This window comes from Typopeltis vanoorti, chromosome 8, assembly GCF_054136105.1.
Source record: "Typopeltis vanoorti isolate ZY-2024b chromosome 8, IOZ_Tvanoo_1.0, whole genome shotgun sequence".
Lineage (NCBI taxonomy): Eukaryota > Metazoa > Arthropoda > Arachnida > Uropygi > Thelyphonidae > Typopeltis > Typopeltis vanoorti.
The window spans coordinates 111,769,846-111,788,661 of NC_143556.1; the positions used below are offsets into that span (position 1 = coordinate 111,769,846).

General features: G+C 35.3%; 1 protein-coding gene across 4 annotated transcripts in view; it reads left to right on the forward strand.

Annotated features, from left to right (window-relative positions):
- LOC150104286 (wings apart-like protein homolog) overlaps positions 1-18,816 on the forward strand; it is a 401,535-nt gene that overhangs the window by 220,275 nt on the left and 162,444 nt on the right. For 3 of the 4 annotated variants that reach the window (XM_090396897.1, XM_090396894.1, XM_090396895.1), the window contains one exon: positions 10,406-10,645. The exons of the other annotated variant lie outside the window; for it this stretch is intronic. In XM_090396897.1, coding sequence (XP_090253023.1) covers positions 10,406-10,645 — 240 coding nt within the window. The remainder of the gene's footprint in view (positions 1-10,405; positions 10,646-18,816) is intronic. 4 annotated transcript variants of the gene reach the window in all.

Consider the following 18,816-nt stretch of genomic DNA (forward strand, 5'->3'; position numbering starts at 1 on the left):
ATTTTTTACATAGTCTAGAAACTCTGTTCTAGAAACCAAACATGGAACTTTTTCAAGCTACTTCAGTCCTCCAATAACTTGGGGTGGTGGTCTCACACTGGGCAGTAACATATCTTTCCACCTAAAGACAATCACAAACATAGTTCAAATCCTGCCCATGGCAGGATTTGAACCCACAGCCTGTTGGTTGGAGAGTGGGTATGCTAACTACTCAGCCAACCAGGCCGGCATTTTAAGTCGTGTGCATTGCAGTTAAGAATTTTTAGTCTCAGATTTTAAATTAGTTGATGACATATATATTTTCTCCATTTTTTTTTTTTTTTTTGGAATTTTTCGTTGTGAGTGTGAACTTTTTTTTAATTTGCAATGTGACATAAAATAATAAAAAGAACTGTCTCAGTGATGGAATTTAATGAAAGTTGATCTTTAGGATCTGTGTTAACACGTGCTGAATCGTTTCAATATATTATGTCATGAGGATTATGCTAGTTAATTTAGTTGATATTTAAACAAAACACTTTCAGTAGATGCACACTATAGCCAAGAAATATAAGAAAGGAAAATCATGAGGAGGAGGAAAAAAAAAAAAAAAAAACAGGAAATATAGCAGCAATAGTTAAATCATGAGAAAAAGAACAAAGGAAATGTGCAATGAGAACAGAACACCAATGATCAGCAATAACCATGCATTAAGTACACAAAATGATAACTTGAAAAAGTACAAATGCAACCGATAATAGGGAGGAAAAAAACTAGAAGAACATAAAATTTATAAAAAATTTAGAATTAACGCTTAAATTTTGAAAGGTTATATTAGCTTAAATTAATGTCACTTACCTGAAATCATCATAATGAGTTACTGTAAATATGTGAAAAAGACTAAAAAGAGAATTAGGTCTTTACAGTTAAAAATCAAAAGTTTAGGTCACTTTTGAATTTCTAGGTAAAAATTTTGATAGAAATAATGGATGTCAAACATTTTATATTATTTCAAAGCTTGAATGTATCTAGAAACTTTGAAAGTTTTGTAATTTTTTTGACCAGAGAGCTTATGAGAATACAATTCTTGACATCACAGTTGCCTTAGCTTGCATTATTTAAAGGAACATAAATGCTATACAAGCATCCATATATTGCCTCTTATTACTGCATTTGGTAAAAGTTTCACTGCTCTGACAGCTGTTTTGAACTGGTAGGTTCTCTTCAGAGACTAGGCCAAAACTTTCATTCGGTACTAAAGCAGTCAACTCAGACTACAGAAGTTTTCGGTTATTTTTGATTTTAATGTGCTTGGGTGAAAGCACATTATGTGAGACAACAGAGTCAAATACAATCATGGATCCAATTTACATCATTAATTAATCAAACAAGCAGTGCAAAAAAGTGTATGGGACACAATCCAAAAAATGAAAGGTAAATATAACACATCATTCGTCTACCTTAGAACATGATGGATGTGTTGTTACTGATCCTGTTGCAGACACTTTGGAAGAAAATTTTGCTAATCTCAGCAGCAGTTTCATATCCTCCTGCATTTTTAATATTGAAGGAGCAACAAGAGAAACAGCAGATAAACTTCTCTACCAAAGCTGATCATACAGCTCTATCTAGAGCTGTGCAGTCAGCTGTTTGTTAAGGAGGAATTAAAAAGGGCTCTTTTATTCTGTCAGGCAAGTGCATTAGATCATGATGACACCCATTATAAGATGATAAAATATCTTCCATCATCTTCCATGGATCGTCTGCTTTTACTATATAACTGAATACTTTCAGAGGAACAGTTGCTAAATTTTTGACATAAGTCAATTGTCACTGCCATCCTCAAAACAGGAAAGGATCCAATACAAGCCAACAATTATGAACCTATTGCTCTGACTAGCTGTCTATGTAAGATATTGGAGGAAATGGTTAGTGCCATACTTTTCTGGTATTTAGAAAGCAATGAACTTCTCTCCAATACATAGTGTGGCTTTCATAGACATTATTCAGTTTGGATCATTTAGAAATTAGAGATGCATTTCTGAAATGAGAACATCTAGTTTCATTGTTACTAATTATATATTGGATTTTATCCTTTATCCAAGTGTAAGCAAACAAAGTTTGCGCCTGAAGTACTTTCAGGACTGGGGCAACTCGTGGTAAAGGCAATAGAAGTTCTCATCACTTGCCTTAGTATCTCCCATAATGCAAAGCACATCTCCTTGCAGACAGGTATAATGTTGTGCATTAAGGGAAGGGCCACTACCCAAACCAGTTTCGACCTTTATTGAGGTCTCATCAGTGGGAGCCAGACCCAGAGGTAGTAATACCAAGGTAGAAGTAATAGAGAAGTCATATTTATGTAGACACCCTATGGCAGTTCGTTTAGGACATGTATAATGCATAGCACTATACATGTCTGCAAGGGGATGTGCTTTGCATTATGGGAGATACTGAGGCAAGTGATGAGAACTTCTATTGCCTTTACCACGAGTTGCCTCAGTCCTGAAAGTACTTCAAGTGCAAACTTTGTTTGCTTACACTTGGATAAAGGATAAAACCCAATATATAATTAGTAGCATAGCCAAGTGAAAAAACTTACATATAGTTTCATTGTTCTTTGACCTGGAAAATGCTTATGACACAGCATAGAGATATTGCACATTAAAGGACCTTTATAACCTAGGTCTCAGAGGGCACCTTCCTATATTTATTGAAAACTTTGTCTTGTTGAGACGTCCAACTGGGAAGTAGACTTCTTGGCCAATCAGATGCCAGCCTGGTTGGCTGCCGAGTGGTTATTGTATCTGCTCTCCAACCAACAGGCTGCAGATTTGAATCCTCCTTCAGGCAGAGATGTTTGTGATTGTCTTTAGGTGGGAGATGAATATCATCACCTGTGTGAGACCACTATCCTGCTTATTGGAGGTCTGAAGTAACAAAGTTCCATGTTTGGTTCTAGAGCCAAATATATATATATATATATAATCAGCAAAATAATAGGGAGCCACTCTTTAAAAAAACATCAAGAATAGGGTGTTCCCTAAGGCTCTGTCTTATGTAACACGAGGTTAACTGAAAGACAACTTCAACATTTAGTTGACTGTGGGCACTTAGTAATAGGTTTAGGTTTTTAGTAGAAAAAAAAAGTGTGTGTGTGCATGTACACTTCTGTTTCAAAATGCACTGTTCATCCAGATCCTGAGTTAAGAATGTGACAAGTTACTATTATAGTAGCAACATAAGCCATGTTGTTAGGACTCATCTTTGACAGAAAGCTTATATTTCTTGCCCACATTTGTCAAATTACAGAAAACTGCAAGAGAGCATTAAATCTCCTTCACACTCTCTCCTTTGCTGAATGGAGTACCGATCGATTTTCATTGCTTAATCTTTATCATGTGCTCATACATTCAAAGCTAGAGTGTGGGTCCAAAATCTACTGTTTGCAAGGTAAATAGGTGATGGTTGGATTCTATCTATCATCAGGGATTACGGATAGCTCCTATTGCTTTTTATGCATCATCCACTCAAATCCTTTATGTTGAAGCAAATGAATCAGCTCTATCACTTGAATGGAAACAGTTTCCTTTCTTTTAGTGTTGTGCAGTGATCAGCATTCATTTTAGAAATTATGGACTTTACAACCATGTTATAAATAACTATTTTAATTTCCTGATGTTTCGACCTTCATATTAAGGTCATCATCTGGAGTATATACAAGGACAAGCTGAGTTCCATTTCACATAGTATTCTAAAGAGACAATGATTTGATCAACTGTTATTCTACTGGCATGACCTCTAGTGAAAATATAATAATAATAAAAAAAAACTGGATAAAATTAATTAATTACTTAGAAACTACATCAAAGCTAAATTCTATTTAAGATAACATAGGAGAAACATTCTTTCATATAGATAGTTTTCTTACAGTAACAATGATGTCCTAATGTAACATGACAATTGTTATATTAGATTTAAGATTCTAGATTATCTACAGTCCTGTTTATAGTTAACTCTTAGGGAGAAAGTTTCCATGGGTAGAATGTGTGCCTTCCATATACTTGGGATTCATTATTTCTAAATATGTGGTTCGGTTTTGTTATTAATTAACAAAAATAATTTTGTTAATAGTGTTTTGGCTGTAACCATTTTTTAGGGAAATATTGCTTAAGATTCATCCCAACTACCATAGCAGATAAAACACGTTTAGAAACCGCCAACATTTTAAATGTAAATTATAAGAAAACAATAACAAGCAACTTAATGAAACACGAATTAACAGTGGTAAAATCAAATCCGGACATCGTAATAATGGTGCCATTGCCTTTATCGGCAATGGCACCGTTATTCTAGACCGAACCACATATTTAGAAAAAACGAATATGCTAATCTCGGACAACAATACATATCAACTTGTTAACTACGACCCTACCAGTAGAATCAAAAAGAAACCAGAGAAGCTACTTAAAGCAGTTACTACATGGCCCGAAGATACAGTCAAAAAATTACTTCTGCACTACGTTCTTTCTCTGATAATTTATGGTCTACCAAAGATGCACAAACAAAACACACCACTCCGGTTGATAGTCGAAGGTATAGACACCCCAAATGATCACCTAGCCAAGAAATTAGCATCAACACTCAAGGAGTTGGTAGGTCATTCACCCTCCTATATCAGAAACACAACACTTCATAAACATAATCAAAGACATTACATTAGAAAAAGATGATTTATTAGTCAGTTTTGATGTCTCTGCCCTCTTTATGTCCCAATCAGTGATACAATCCTTCTTTTACAGGACAAATTCCCTCCAGATATCATGGTGCTCTTTGCATATGTATTATGGTTATTTTGTATGGCAAAACGCTTTCTACCTACTAAAAGAAGGCACAACCTTGGGCTTGCCATTATTCCCCCCCCCCCCATTGCCAACTTTTATATGACATTTTGAGCAACATGCTTTAGATTCCTCTCCTTTAAAACTCAAAGTCTGGCTTAGGTACGTTGATGATATTTTCGCTATCTGGCCCCAGACACTAGACACTTTCCTTAGCCACCTAAACAAACAACACAAATGCATATTGTTCACAATTGAGATTGAAAAGCAGAACACACTTCTGTTCCTAGATACACTTGTCTTCCTTCTGGCAGTCTTTCCTTCACTGTTTACTGGAAATCGATACATACTGGCCAATATATATACATACCACCACCCAACACAAAAACTAGTGTCATTAATACTCTAAAAAAACAGTGCTTTGAAGATTTATTATTATATTTTCACTAGAGGTCATGCCAGTAGAATAACCGTTGATCAAATCATTGTCTCTTTAGCATACTGTGTGAAACGTAACTCAGCTTGTCCTTGTATATTTGTATATACTCCAGATGATGACCTTAATATGAAGGTCAAAACGTCAGGAAATTAAAATAGTTATTTATAATACAGTTGTAAAGTCCATAATTTCTAAAATGAATGGATGGAAACAGTTGTTTCTTAATTATGCTCTAAAAATAAAGCCTCTTCCAGAGCATCCTACATGGACTAGCATCTTTACTCCGCATTTGAAGAATTCAACATCACGTATGTCGCGCATCCATACATCCTTTGGATATGCATGTTAAAGAGATTATGCAAGCTATTGACATGAATTAGCAACCTCATCTGCCCCAAATATAACAGCATTCCTGCATTGCAGATTTCCTACCCTTTTTAACATTTCACTATTCCAACTAAAGAAGTCTGACACTCCACTGTCTGTCTGCATTCAGTTATTTAATATGTATATAGCAGAGCATTCTGATTTCCTTCTCTATACTAATGGATCAAAATTTGAGACCTCAGTTGGTTGTGCTGCTACTGTATTTCCGGACTTTATCATATCCTATCAGTTCTCACTTAATTGCAGTAATTATACAGCAGAGATGCATTCAGTTCAGTTCGTGCATATAAGAGAAAACTGCTGTCAAAAGTGTATGATTTATGCAGACTCATGGATTTCTATATGGGCCATCTTATCTCCTGTATACAATACACGTCTGTTGTTTTACAAGGTTCTAAAGCTGTTGTACAAATTGAATGTCTTTAATTTTGAAATTCAGCTGTGTTGGATTTTTGGCCATATTGAAATTAAGAGAAATGAGACTGCAAATGCAGCTAGATTAACTTATACATTTTCCAGGTACTGTTTGTCACTTCCATATACAGAAAGTTAATAATCCAGTGGCAGGAAGCTCTGACAAATAAATTGCACAAGATTAAGCCTGAAATTAAGCACTGGAAGTCAAGTCAATGGAGAAACAGAAGAGAGGAAGTTGTTCTTGCTAGACTCTGCATAGGTTAGTCATCTTACACATTTTCATTTTTACTGAGAGCTGATGACTCACTTATGTGTGAACACTACAACACACATTTCTGGTGGAGTTCTAGCACTTCACTTGAAAAAGGAATGATTTTTTTTTTACTAATCTACCTGATTCTTGCACATCACACAGAAAATCCACATACACAGTATTGTCGCATGACATCTTCCTACACAAAAACATGGTATCATTAAGATGCTAATAGAACCAAAGAAATTAATATCTACAATGCAGCCTTATAGGAATTAAGTGCAATAACTAATTTACCTTTAACCAAAATGTTACATTTTTTTTTTTAAACCTATTATATAGTTATTTAGAAATGCACTTGTACTCAGAATACCTTACCCACAAAAACTCAAGTTTGTTGACACTACCATTGCACTTTAAATTAAGACCCCAATGAAAAATTAGCAAAGATTTTAAGACAACATTTAGAGCTGGCACACTAAAATGTTCCATAGATCAATATTCCGAAGACTTTTCTGAAGGTACTATGATATTGAACCTTTCAAGTAATGTGAACATATATGAGATTACTAAGAATATGGCAGTTGGTACTATACGTCAAAAGATTCTGAGCTCATCACTATTCACCTCCACAAAGAAGCCAGTCAGAGCACTACAGTCTCATCTCTTAAGTCATCATCATCATCAAATTCCTGCCATGTACCCTCAAGGGGTGTACAGGATATTATAGTACTACATGAAAAATTTACATCATTGCTAACTTCCTATCTACAATTTTCCTCCAAATCAGTCTGTTACTGGTCAAGACTCCAACATTACCAGATCTTATATTTCTATTGTCTAAGGCGCTTTTTACCGTATTAATCGACCTATATCTTGGTCTTCCTCTGGGTCGTTTTCTTGACAACTTGGCAGAGAACACTTGTTTTGCTAATCTTTCCTCGCCCATTCTGTTTAAGTGACCATACCACCTGAGATTAGCTCTGCTAATGCATTCCTGGATGCTGACAATGTCAAGTTCTTTCCTAATATTCTCGTTTTTAATATGATATTGCCATTCATGACATCTGTTCACACCTCTTTCTCAGGACTCTCATATCTGCGGTCTCTAGTCTTTGGTCAAGTGTTTTACTTCTGGCCCAGCTCTCAGATCCATAAGTTAAAACTAGTTTGAACACTGTCTTGTATACAGCTAATTTAGTGTTCTGACTAATTTCTTTCTTATTCCATATGAATTTATTCAATTGACTTCCTACCTACCAGCTATGTTGATTCTGTTGTCTATTTCCATATTTAATTTACCATCTTCACTAAAAATCGTGCCTAAGTAGCTGAAATGTTTTACTTGTTCCACAGGTTCTCCATTCACAACACAGTTGACATTTTCAATGACTCTGCCTATTTTCATTGTCTTTGTCTTTTTATTGCTGACCTTCATACCATATCTATTACAACAGTTATTCAATTTAGTCAGAGAATCTTGCAGACTTGTAGCAGATTTATTTAGAAGTATAACATCGTCCACATAAAGCAAACAGCTGACATCAACATCTCCAATTTTGATATCATGTTTAATACCACTTTCCTTCATAATGTGATCCATATAGATAATGAATAACAGAGGGGATAATGTACATCCTTGTCTCACACCAGATTTAACATTAAACCATCTTCCTGTACTTCCTTCAATTCTAACTGCTGACTTACAACTCAAATATAGACTAAGTATTGTTTGATATAATGCCCATTGACACCATTTAACTGTAGCGTATTAAATTGCTTCTCTCTTGGCACCTTGTCATATGCCTTTTCAGATCTACAAAACTTAAATACAGATCTTTGTTATATTCCCATGATTTCTCCACTATTTGTCGTAAAGTGAAGATCTGATCCGATCCTGACAGCCTCTATTTAACCTGAATCCAGCTTGTTCTTCACCAAGCTTTTCTTCCACAATTCTGCTCAACCGTTTCTCAAGTATACTTGCATATATCTTACCAGGAACACACCTCTGTAATTCTCACATTCAGTTTTATTTCCCTTTATATATACAAGTACTATGAGAGCTCTACTCCAATCATTGGGAATTCGTCCTGCTGTCCAGGCATTCTGAACTATGCAGTGCACCCACTGTAAGACTTTTATACCACCATACTTCAGCATTTCTGGTTGAATATCTACTCCTGCTGCCTTTCCACAATTCAAGCCTTTGATGGCTTTTTCTACTTCAAGTATGGATATGTATTCGTGACTGCATGCCTGGTCAGTGTTTTTTTTTTTTTTTACCACTGTGCTGTCATCACTGCTTGTTTCATTTAGCACAATTTCAAAGTAATTACTCCATACTTCAAGGATATCCTTTTCTCCCGTTTTCATTTCACCTTTATCATCTCTAACTTCTTTTACAGCACTCTTTCTTCCATTCAACAACCTCCAGAATATTTTACCACCTTCTTGATATTTATTTTCTATGTTCTTGCCAAAGTCCTCCCATGACTTTTGTTTAGCTAGTTTTACACACTGTTTAACTTTCTTACATTTGTCTCTGTATTCTCTAAGAGCACAAGCTGACTTATTTACTAGGAACTTTTGATATGCTTTCATCTTTTCCTTCACTGCCTCTTTAACTTCCTGTGTCCACCATGCAGTTCTAATTTTTCTATCCTTGCAGACAACTTCACCACATGTCTCTCTAGCTGAATCAATCAGGGTTTTCTTCAAGGCTTGCCACTGAATCTCCAAGATTTGGTTCCTGTTCTCAAAATCTTTCATTTTTCCTTCAATAATCTTTGTTTATTTTAGTCTACAGTTCACACATCTGAGAGCTGCTCAACTTTATTCGCTTTAAAACTTTCTTACATGTCATTCTTTTCAATATGAAATTCAATTTTATCCTGATCAAGACTAAACAGTGATCACTTCCAATTTCAAATCCTCTGTACACTCTGGTGTCCTGCACCAGGGAGAAAACATCACTATAAACAATAACATAGTCAATGAGACTTTTCTTATTCCTTGCCTCTTCTCTCCATGTGAATGTGTGCACATTTTTATGTTGGAACATGGTGTTAGTAATAATCAGTCCATGTCCTGAGCAGAAATTCAACAGGTATTTGCCATTATTATTAGCTTTGCTCTTTTCTCCAAATTTTCCCAAAACATTTTTGTATGTCTGACAATCACTTCCTACTCTGCTATTTAGATCTCCAACAGGGACCAACTTTTCCTTTTTCATTGTGTCAGTAGCTTTCTCTAGAGCCTCAAAAAATTCCTCAACTTCTACCTTAGTAGAACCTTCTGTGGGACCATAGGCATAAATAAGTCTCATTGTCCAGTTCCCCATTCTGATATTTGCCCAAATCACTCTACTTGACACTGCCTGCCATTCAAGAAGATGAGCCTCGTATTTTGTGTTGAATACTATGGCTACTCCTTCTTTTCCTTGATTGTCATTGCCTGAATATAACATTTTTTATTTATTGCTCAGAAAGATCTCACCAGTTTTTGTCTTTTTTGTTTGTCACCCCTATTATGTCGATCTGGTACTTATCTAATTCCTCAGCTCCATTTCTTTGCTATTCAGGCTTCTTATGTAGATAGTACTAAGTAACATGTGTTAAACTACTTAGTGGTTCATTACTGTTCCTGGCTGCTGTTGTACCTGTGTAGTCTGTTGTATATTTTTGATAACACTAGTTTTCAAATTTAATGAAATGCTCTGCTTTATTTTATATTTATGCTAATTAAATAAGTATGCATGTAATTGTAATTATTCATCGGCTTACATAAAAGTAAATATAACTGAAGTGAACTAGTGTCATTCTTTCATCAACTCTAGTTGGTGGATTCATTTAACATAATAATATAATGGTAAGAGTGTAAGTATGTAATTAAGGAATTTTGATGTTTAGGTTTGCAAAAAAAAAAAAAAAAAAAAAAACCATACCTCTTTTAGCAATACAATAGACAAGATTTATTTCACATTATGATTCAAAAATACTATAAAATACTGGTAACTTATTTTCTGTGAAATGTGTATCTTCAACTATTCTTTGAAATATGACATTTGTTTATCAAATTTCCTTTTAGGTACTTTCACTCTGTGCTTCTGCTTTGATATTTGTGTTAAGTGAAGATCAACTAATTATGGATATAGATTCAGCTATATTAGTTTTTATACTTGATCTGCTTAGAAAAAAACCTACTATATCTGTTCTTAATTGTGGTTCTTCAGCATTGTCTATTATGCATACATGTAAGACCAGAATTTTGCAGTTATTTGAGCAGCTAAAAGGTTACCACAGTTATTTTTCCTTGGATGATATCTGTGTAAGTATAAGAGTTATTGTGCTAATGGTTGTCATGCTAATAATTACGTAATACTAGTAAAAGTTTGATAATATGCTTATTGTCTTATAATTATCATTGGCACTCAGCTGACATAATATGGAATGCATGTAGTATGTTTTGTTCTCTTTTGTATTTTTCATTATTTTCTTATATTGGTTCTATTTATTTATTTATTTATTTTTGTTAAAATTATATTTTTCATTCTTAGAAGTGAAGAAAGTGTTTAGTTTCCTTTATAGAGTTTACTTTGTAAAGGAGGAATGGATAAAAAGGACTTGATCTAATTTGTTGCTTCAGGCAACAGTATGTTATCAATTTTTTTAGGCGTTTTCTCTCAAAAATTCTAAACACTAATATATTCATTTTATCCATCTATATATATATATATATCAAAATTTTGCTCTGGATGGATTTTATGAAATTTGACAACTTCAGTATTCAATTATTAGGTCACATATTAGATCATAGTATATTGACCTATCTGCACTAACTCTCAACTCGGCTACTGTAAAATGAATATGATTTTCTCTGATCATTTCCATACTGTTTTTTAATAGTAATCCTATAAATAAAAGTGTATTTTTTCATGAATTCTGGTGTGTTAAAAAGGATAATCGGATTATTTCTTAGATGATTGGAGAGCCCTTCATGATGTTTCCATTGGGTTTGATTTTATGTACCTTCTAGTGGCTGGCTTACAAAATCTCTTTACTGCTTTATCCTCAAACGGAGGAGATACTGACTAGTCAGTTAGGCATGCTACATCTAATTTGATTCAGAAAGTTATTTTTATTAATTTCAAAAGATTAGTTGTCATATGACTGCATTTGATGCAAATGCAGTCATTTAGGCATGCTGCATCTAAGAAGATAAGGGCATAGAGAGTTTTACCATCATCAAAAGTCATATTTTGCTGCATTTTCTTCAGCTTGGGAAGTAATTTTTTTATGCGACTCCCACCCATGAAAAGTCGTAATAAGGCTATAATACATCAGCATTATCAGTTGGGCTAAGGTTTTTTTAAATTCTTTTCTTCTTGCATGTTAAAATCAGTGATCTGTCATGGCCAAGTAACTTGGTTTCTTAGAAACCTAATTACTGCTCTGATTCAGTGATGTATTTAGCTATAGGCCCGGGCCTAAAGTGGCAAATTTTGAGGGGCTGCGGAAACTTCCAGGCTTTCATTTTTGTAATTATAACATGTTCCTTATATGCTGCATCTACTCACAAGTAAAGAAATATTTTTCTTTTCCTCATTTGTAAGTTTAGTCTGCAAGCATATTGGCATGTAAATCAGATTCTGCATAACTATACAAACTGAGACACATGCACAGAAAGTTACTGTATTGTTGTCAGTAACTTGACACAAAGGCAATAGGGATCGCGGTCAGGAAAGATCGATGCTAATTAATTTCATGTCGGTATTATTCTTACTAACTGTAACAACTTTTCCTTCTTTATTATTTCGAATTCAAATTAAGATTGTTAATTGTTGCCCTTCCTTCAACTCTTTAGTTCAGTATCCTGATATCTTTGTGGCAGTTAAGATGTGCTAAATCTGAAATTATTTTTAGAGCTTTCAGTGCCCTTGTCATATGTTATCATCACAGTGGAGGTAATACTGTTTTATTGTTTTGCTTTTAAAAAGTTATAAATTGTGTAAATCATTCCGATACTTACTGTGTGCTTTAGATTACTATTTAAATTTTAAAACATGAGTGACTTAGTGGTAGTGAATATAAGAGGAGCAAAGAAAAGGAAGCAAAAATTAATGAAGTAGTATCAAAGACAAGAAAACTGGATAGTTTTTTTTGCGTCGGTATCTGCTAATAGTAATTGTGATTTGGAAAAAGAACAAGAAATGGTTGAGGAGACGAAAACTGAATCTGTTTCAAATGACTTGCTTACAACAACAAATCCCAACAATTTGGCAGCACAAGTGATAGTGAGTAATTACCAAGCTGAGTGTATTCTAAATGATGTAACATGCGCATATATCACAGTTAATAGGTTTCCACAAAATTTAGACAGTGATCTTTCAAAATCACAGCGCTTATCCTGGCAAAGTAAGATATGTTTCGAAGAAACTCATTGAGAGAATCTGATTAATGGCAAAAAAATAATAAGAGATTTTCTTGTTTACTCTCTTCCGGTACCTGGTACCGGAAACATCTTCTGTGCACCTCATTGCCTTTTGATGGAGGGGGGAGTTGACGATAGTCACTTTGTCAGTGGATTTAATGACTGGAAAAATGCAGAAGCACGAGTGAGTCATCACAAGAGAGCAACTAGTCATATGAAGTCTGATAGCTCTTCAGAGCTATCAGACTTCATATTTGCTCTTTGTTTCAAGATTTGCTCTTTGTTTCAACAAAGAGCAAATCTTGCAGGGAGAATTGACTTACAAATAACTCAGCAACTGGAAGAAGAAATTAAGTAAAGGAAGGCAGTGTTAAAACGAGTAGTTGCAGTTGTAAACACATTGGTCAGTAGAGGACTTGCTTTGAGGGAAAGGATGACATTTTCGGTTCTGTGCATAATGGAAATGTAATGATGTGTCTAGAGTTAATTGGTGAATTTGACCCCTTTCTTGCTGAGCACATTGCCAAAAGTGGGAAAAAGGAAAAGGTTTTGTTTCCTATCTTTCCTTTGCCACCTATGAGGAATTTATTAAAATAATGGGCGAGAAAGTAATAAAATTTATTGTCGAAGAACTTAAAATAGCTAAGTACTATTCCATAAGTGTTGACTCAACACCAGACTTGTCTCATGTTGATCAACTATCCTTCATTGTATGATATGTGAAAGAACATGGAACTCCTGTGGAGCATTTCATTCCTAACATAAGTCACAAATCTCAAGAGTTACAAGACACGGTTTTGACTTTGCTAAATGAGCTTGGAATTGACGTAGCAAATAGCAGAGGGCAGGCATATACTAATGCTAGTAACATGTCAGGCAAGTACACAGGACTGCAAGCAAGAATTCTTGAAATAAATCCATTGACAGAATTCACACCGTGCGCTGGACATTCTCTGTCTCTAATTGGTACTTGCGCTGCCGAATCCTGTCAGTACTCTTCTGCATTTTTTGTTGTCCTTCAGAAACTGTACTTTTTTTCACATCTTCAACACATCAGTGGAGTGTCCCAAGAAAGCACCTGGAAACTTCTGCAAAAGTAATCAAATGTCCTTCGCCTACTCGTTGGTCAGCTCGTGATGATGCCTGTCAGAGTCTTCATGAGGGATGGAAGGAAATAATTTCCACTTTGTCTGAAATTGAAAATGACACCATCCAGAAGAAAGTTACTTGATGTGAAGCAAGTAGGATTCTACGGCAACTTGAGTCACTGGAGGCTGGGATCATGATCTGCCTATGGGGTGATATTCTTGCAAGAATGAATGCCACAAGCAAGAAATTACAAAGTGTAAACATTGATATAGGAACTGTGTGTGAACTGTATGGGTCCTTTGAAGAATATTTCCAAGCACTAGAGTTACTCTATGAATCCTATGAAGAACAGGGCAAGAAACTTTATGGAGTTGACTTGTATGAAGAGAAAAAGCCCACCAGGTTTTTTGACGGCAGTGCAGATGAAAGTAACGAAAATGAAGACGAATACAATCCATCAGTCAGTTACTGATACTTATGACACAATTCTCTCATTCGAATTGGATCGAAGAAAAGTGTCATATGAAAACCTCTCGAAGGAGTTCCGGTTTCTCACAACAGTGCATGTGATATGTGAAAACGACGTCATAAAAGGAGCAAAAAAACTTCAAGAACACTTTTCGACTGATATTGAACCTGAATTTGTAAACGAATGTCTGACAGACAGCACCTGAAATCAAGTGGCCTAGAAATAAATACATTCCTACAACTTTTACAGAAAATTTGACAGGAAGCCCTACAGTGTATATATCCTAATCTGGACACTGCTGTTACGATTTTTTTGTGTAAGATGGCAACAAATTGCTCAGCTGAACTATTGTTTTCTGCCCTCAAAAGGTTGAAGGACTACCATAGAAAACTATGACAGAAGAAAGGCTCAGCAACTTGGTAGTCCTACAAATTGAGAGCGATATTACAAGGGCACTGGACTACAAGGACGTGATAAATACCTTCGGCGAGTGAGCTGCAAGGCGTAGTATATTCTAGGACATTTTGGATGAGTCATATTACAAATTTACGATATAAATAGGTTATGCACGTAATCAAAATGTTCATTAAATATGAGGGGCAGCACTTTCTGCGGGCCTAGGGGCGGTAAATACCTAAATACGCCACTGCTCTGATTGGGTGGTTAATTGTATTTTCATAGTGTATTATGGTTGACAGTTTGTGTTCTTTTAGCTGGTTTTGCATAGGAGAGACTGCCACCCTTGTATAAGACTAGCTAAATTACCTTCAGTTTAATAAGCCAAATGATCCAAGATGGGATCCAATCTCAGTCTTTCCATTCAGAGGGCATTGTTAAAACTGACTGAGATATGAAGACTTTTTAAAAGAAATATATATATTTAAAAAAATTATTTTTTACATAATTGGATTATGCTTTTGAGGCAACAGTACTTGTCTCTAGAGTTTTGTGGTAACAGGTTGGATGGCAGGAAGGCTTGGCTGAGAGATGCTTTACTTTTGTGCATGAGCAGCTCTTTAGTGGCACAAATATAATGAAAAACTGAATCAGATTAGTGGCCTAAAAATACTATAACAATTTGAAACAAAACAGTCGATTGGCATAAACTGGTTTTGAAATCTTAATTTGCATTAGAATGTCATATTTTGCATGAATTAGAGTATTTTCTGCCATGTACCCTCATCAAATTCCTGCCATGTACCCTCAAGGGGTGTACACGATATGATAGTACTACATGAAAAAAATTACCTCATTACTAACTTCCTATCTACAATTTTCCTCCAAATCAGTCTGTTAAATGTCAAGACTCCAATATTATTAGATCTTATATTTCTGTTTTCTAAGGCACTTTTTACTGTATCAATCCACCTATATCTTGGTCTTCCTCTGGTTTTTTCCTGCCAACCTTGCAGAGAACACTTGTTTTTGCTAATCTTTCCTCTCCAATTCTGCTTAAGTGACCCTACCACCCGAGATTAGCTCTGCCAATGCATTCCTGGATGCTGACAATATCAAATTTTTCAATATCAAGTTCTTTCCTAATATCCTTGTTTTTAATATGATATTGCCATTGATGCCATCTGTTCATTCCTCTAATCTTTCTCAGGACTCATATCTGCGGTCTCTAGTCTTTGGTCAAGTGTTTTTCTTCTAATCCAGCTCTCAGATCCATAAGTTAAAATTGGTTTAAACACTATCTTGTATACCACTAATTTAGTGTTTTGGCTCATTTCTCTCTTATTCCAAATAAATTTATTCATTTGACTTCCTGCCATACTAGCTTTGTTGAGTCTGTTGTCTATTTCCATATTTAAAGTTTATTTTTCACTTGGTTAGAATATAATAAATTTAGTTTAATCCTTTATCCAAGTGTGAGCAAACAAAGTTTGCGCCTGAAAGTATCTTCAGGACTGAGGTAAGGTGGTACACACCAGGGCAACTCGTTGCAAAGGTGGAGCAAGCTACCAATACTCCTGTCTCAGTATCTCCTATAATGCAAAACACATCTCCTTGCGGATATGTCTAATGTTATGCATTAATGGAAGGGCCACTACCCAGACTAGTTTCGACCTTTATTGAGGTCTCTTCAGTGGGAGCCAGGCCCAAGCTGAAATACAAGGCAGAAGCATTCGAAGGTCATCTCTACCTATAGAAGTTGCCAAATGGTGTGCCACCCATTTTTAATAAATTACTCTGGATTTAGAGAAAGATGTTGAAAGTTTATTTTTCACTTGGTTAGAATATAATAAATTTAGTTTAATCCTTTATCCAAGTGTGAGCAAACAAAGTTTGCGCCTGAAAGTATCTTCAGGACTGAGGTAAGGTGGTACACACCAGGGCAAAGGAGGTGGAGCAAGCTATTGGTAGCTTGCTCCACCTTTGCAACGAGTTGTCCTGGTGTGTACCACCTTACCTCAGTCCTGAAGATACTTTCAGGCGCAAACTTTGTTTGCTCACACTTGGATAAAGGATTAAACTAAATTTATTATATTTCCATATTTAACTTACCATCTTCACTACAAATCATTCCTAAGTAGAGGAAATGTTTTACTTGTTCTATAAGTTCTCCATTCACAATGCAGTTGATATTTTAAATGTTTCTGCCTATTTTCATTGTCTTTGTCTTTTAATGCTGATCTTCATACCGTATCTATTACAACAGTTATTCAATTTAGTCAGGGAATCTTGCAGACTTGTAGCGGATTTGTTTAGAAGTATAACATCATCCGCATAAAGCAAAGAACTGAGATCAACGCCTCCAGTTTTGATATCAGGTTTAATACCACTTTCCTTCATAATGTGATCCATATAGATAATGAATAAGAGAAGACATCCTTGTCTGATACCAGATTTAACATTAAACCATCTTCCTGAACTTCCTTCAATTCTAACTGCTGATTTACAACTCAAATAAAGACTAAGTATTGCTTGATATAATGCCCCATTGACACCATATAACTGTAGCGTATTGAATAGCTTCTCTCTTGGCTCCTTCTCATATGCCTTTTTCAAATCGACAAAACTTAAATACAGATCTTTGTTATATTCCCATGATTTCTCGACTATTTGTCGTAGAGTGAAGAACTGATCCTGACAGCCTCTATTTGGCCTGAATCCAGCTTGTTCTTCACCAAGCTTTCCTTCCACAATTCTTCTCAACCGTTTCTCAAGTATACTTGCATATATCTTACCAGGAACACTCAGTAATGAAATGCCTCTGTAATCCTCACATTCAGTTTTTATCTCCCTTTTTATATATGGGTATTATAAGAGCTCTACTCCAATTATCTGGAATTTGTCCCTCTGTCCAAGCCTTCTGAACTATGCAGTGCAGCCACTGTACAACTTTTATACCCCATACTTCAGCATTTCTGGTCAAATATCATCTACTCCTGCTGCCTTTCAACATTTCATGCTGTTGATGGCTTTTTCTTCTTCAAGTATGAGTATGTATTCCTGACTGCATGCCTGGTCAGTGTTTTTTACCACTGTGCTGTCATCACTGCTTGTTTCATTTAGCAGTTTTTCAAAGTAATTACTCCATACTTCAGGGATATCTTTTTCTCCTGTTTTCATGTCACTTTTTACATGTTCCTTTTACAGCAATTTTTCCTCCATTTCTGAGCTACTTCAACAACCTCCAGAATATCTGGCCACCTTCTTGATATTTATTTTCTATATTCTTGCCAAAGTCCTCCCATGACTTTTGTTTAGCTAGTTTTAAACACTGTTTAGCTTTCTTACATTTGTCCCTATATTCTGTAAGAGTAAAAGCTGACTTATTTGCTAGGAACTTTTGATATGCTTTCTTCTTTTCCTTCACTGCCTCTTTAACTTCCTGTGTCCACCATGGAATTCTGATTTTTCTATCCTTGCACACAATCTCACCAAATGCTTCTTGCTTCTCTGGCTGAATCAATCAGTGTTTTCTTCAGGGATTGTTTCTTCAGTGAATCTTCAAGGTTTGGTTCTTGCTCTCAAACTCTTTCATTTTTTTCTTGAATAATATTTGTGTATTTTAGTCTACAGTTCACATCTGAGAGCTGATCAACTTTTATTCTCTTTAAAACTTTTTTACATGTTCTTCTTTTCAATATGAAATTCAATTTTATCCTGCTGAAGACTAAATGGTGATCACTTCCAATTTCAAATCCTCTGTACAGTCTGGTGTCCTTCACCAGTGGGAAAATATCACTGTCAATGAGACTTTTCTTATTCTTTGCCTCTTCTCTCCATTCAAATTTTTGCACACTTTTATGTTGGAGCATTGTGTTAATAATAACCAGTCCATGTTCTGAGCAGAAATCCAACAGGTATTTGCCATTATTATTAGCTTTGCTCTTTTCTCCAAATTTTCCCAAAATATTTTTGTATGTCTCACAATCATTTCCTACTCTGCTATTTAGATCCCCAACAAGGACCAACTTTTACTTTTTCGTTGTGTCAGTTGCTTTTTCTAAAGCCTCAAAAAATTCCTCCACTTCTACCTTAGGAGAACCTTTTGTTGGAC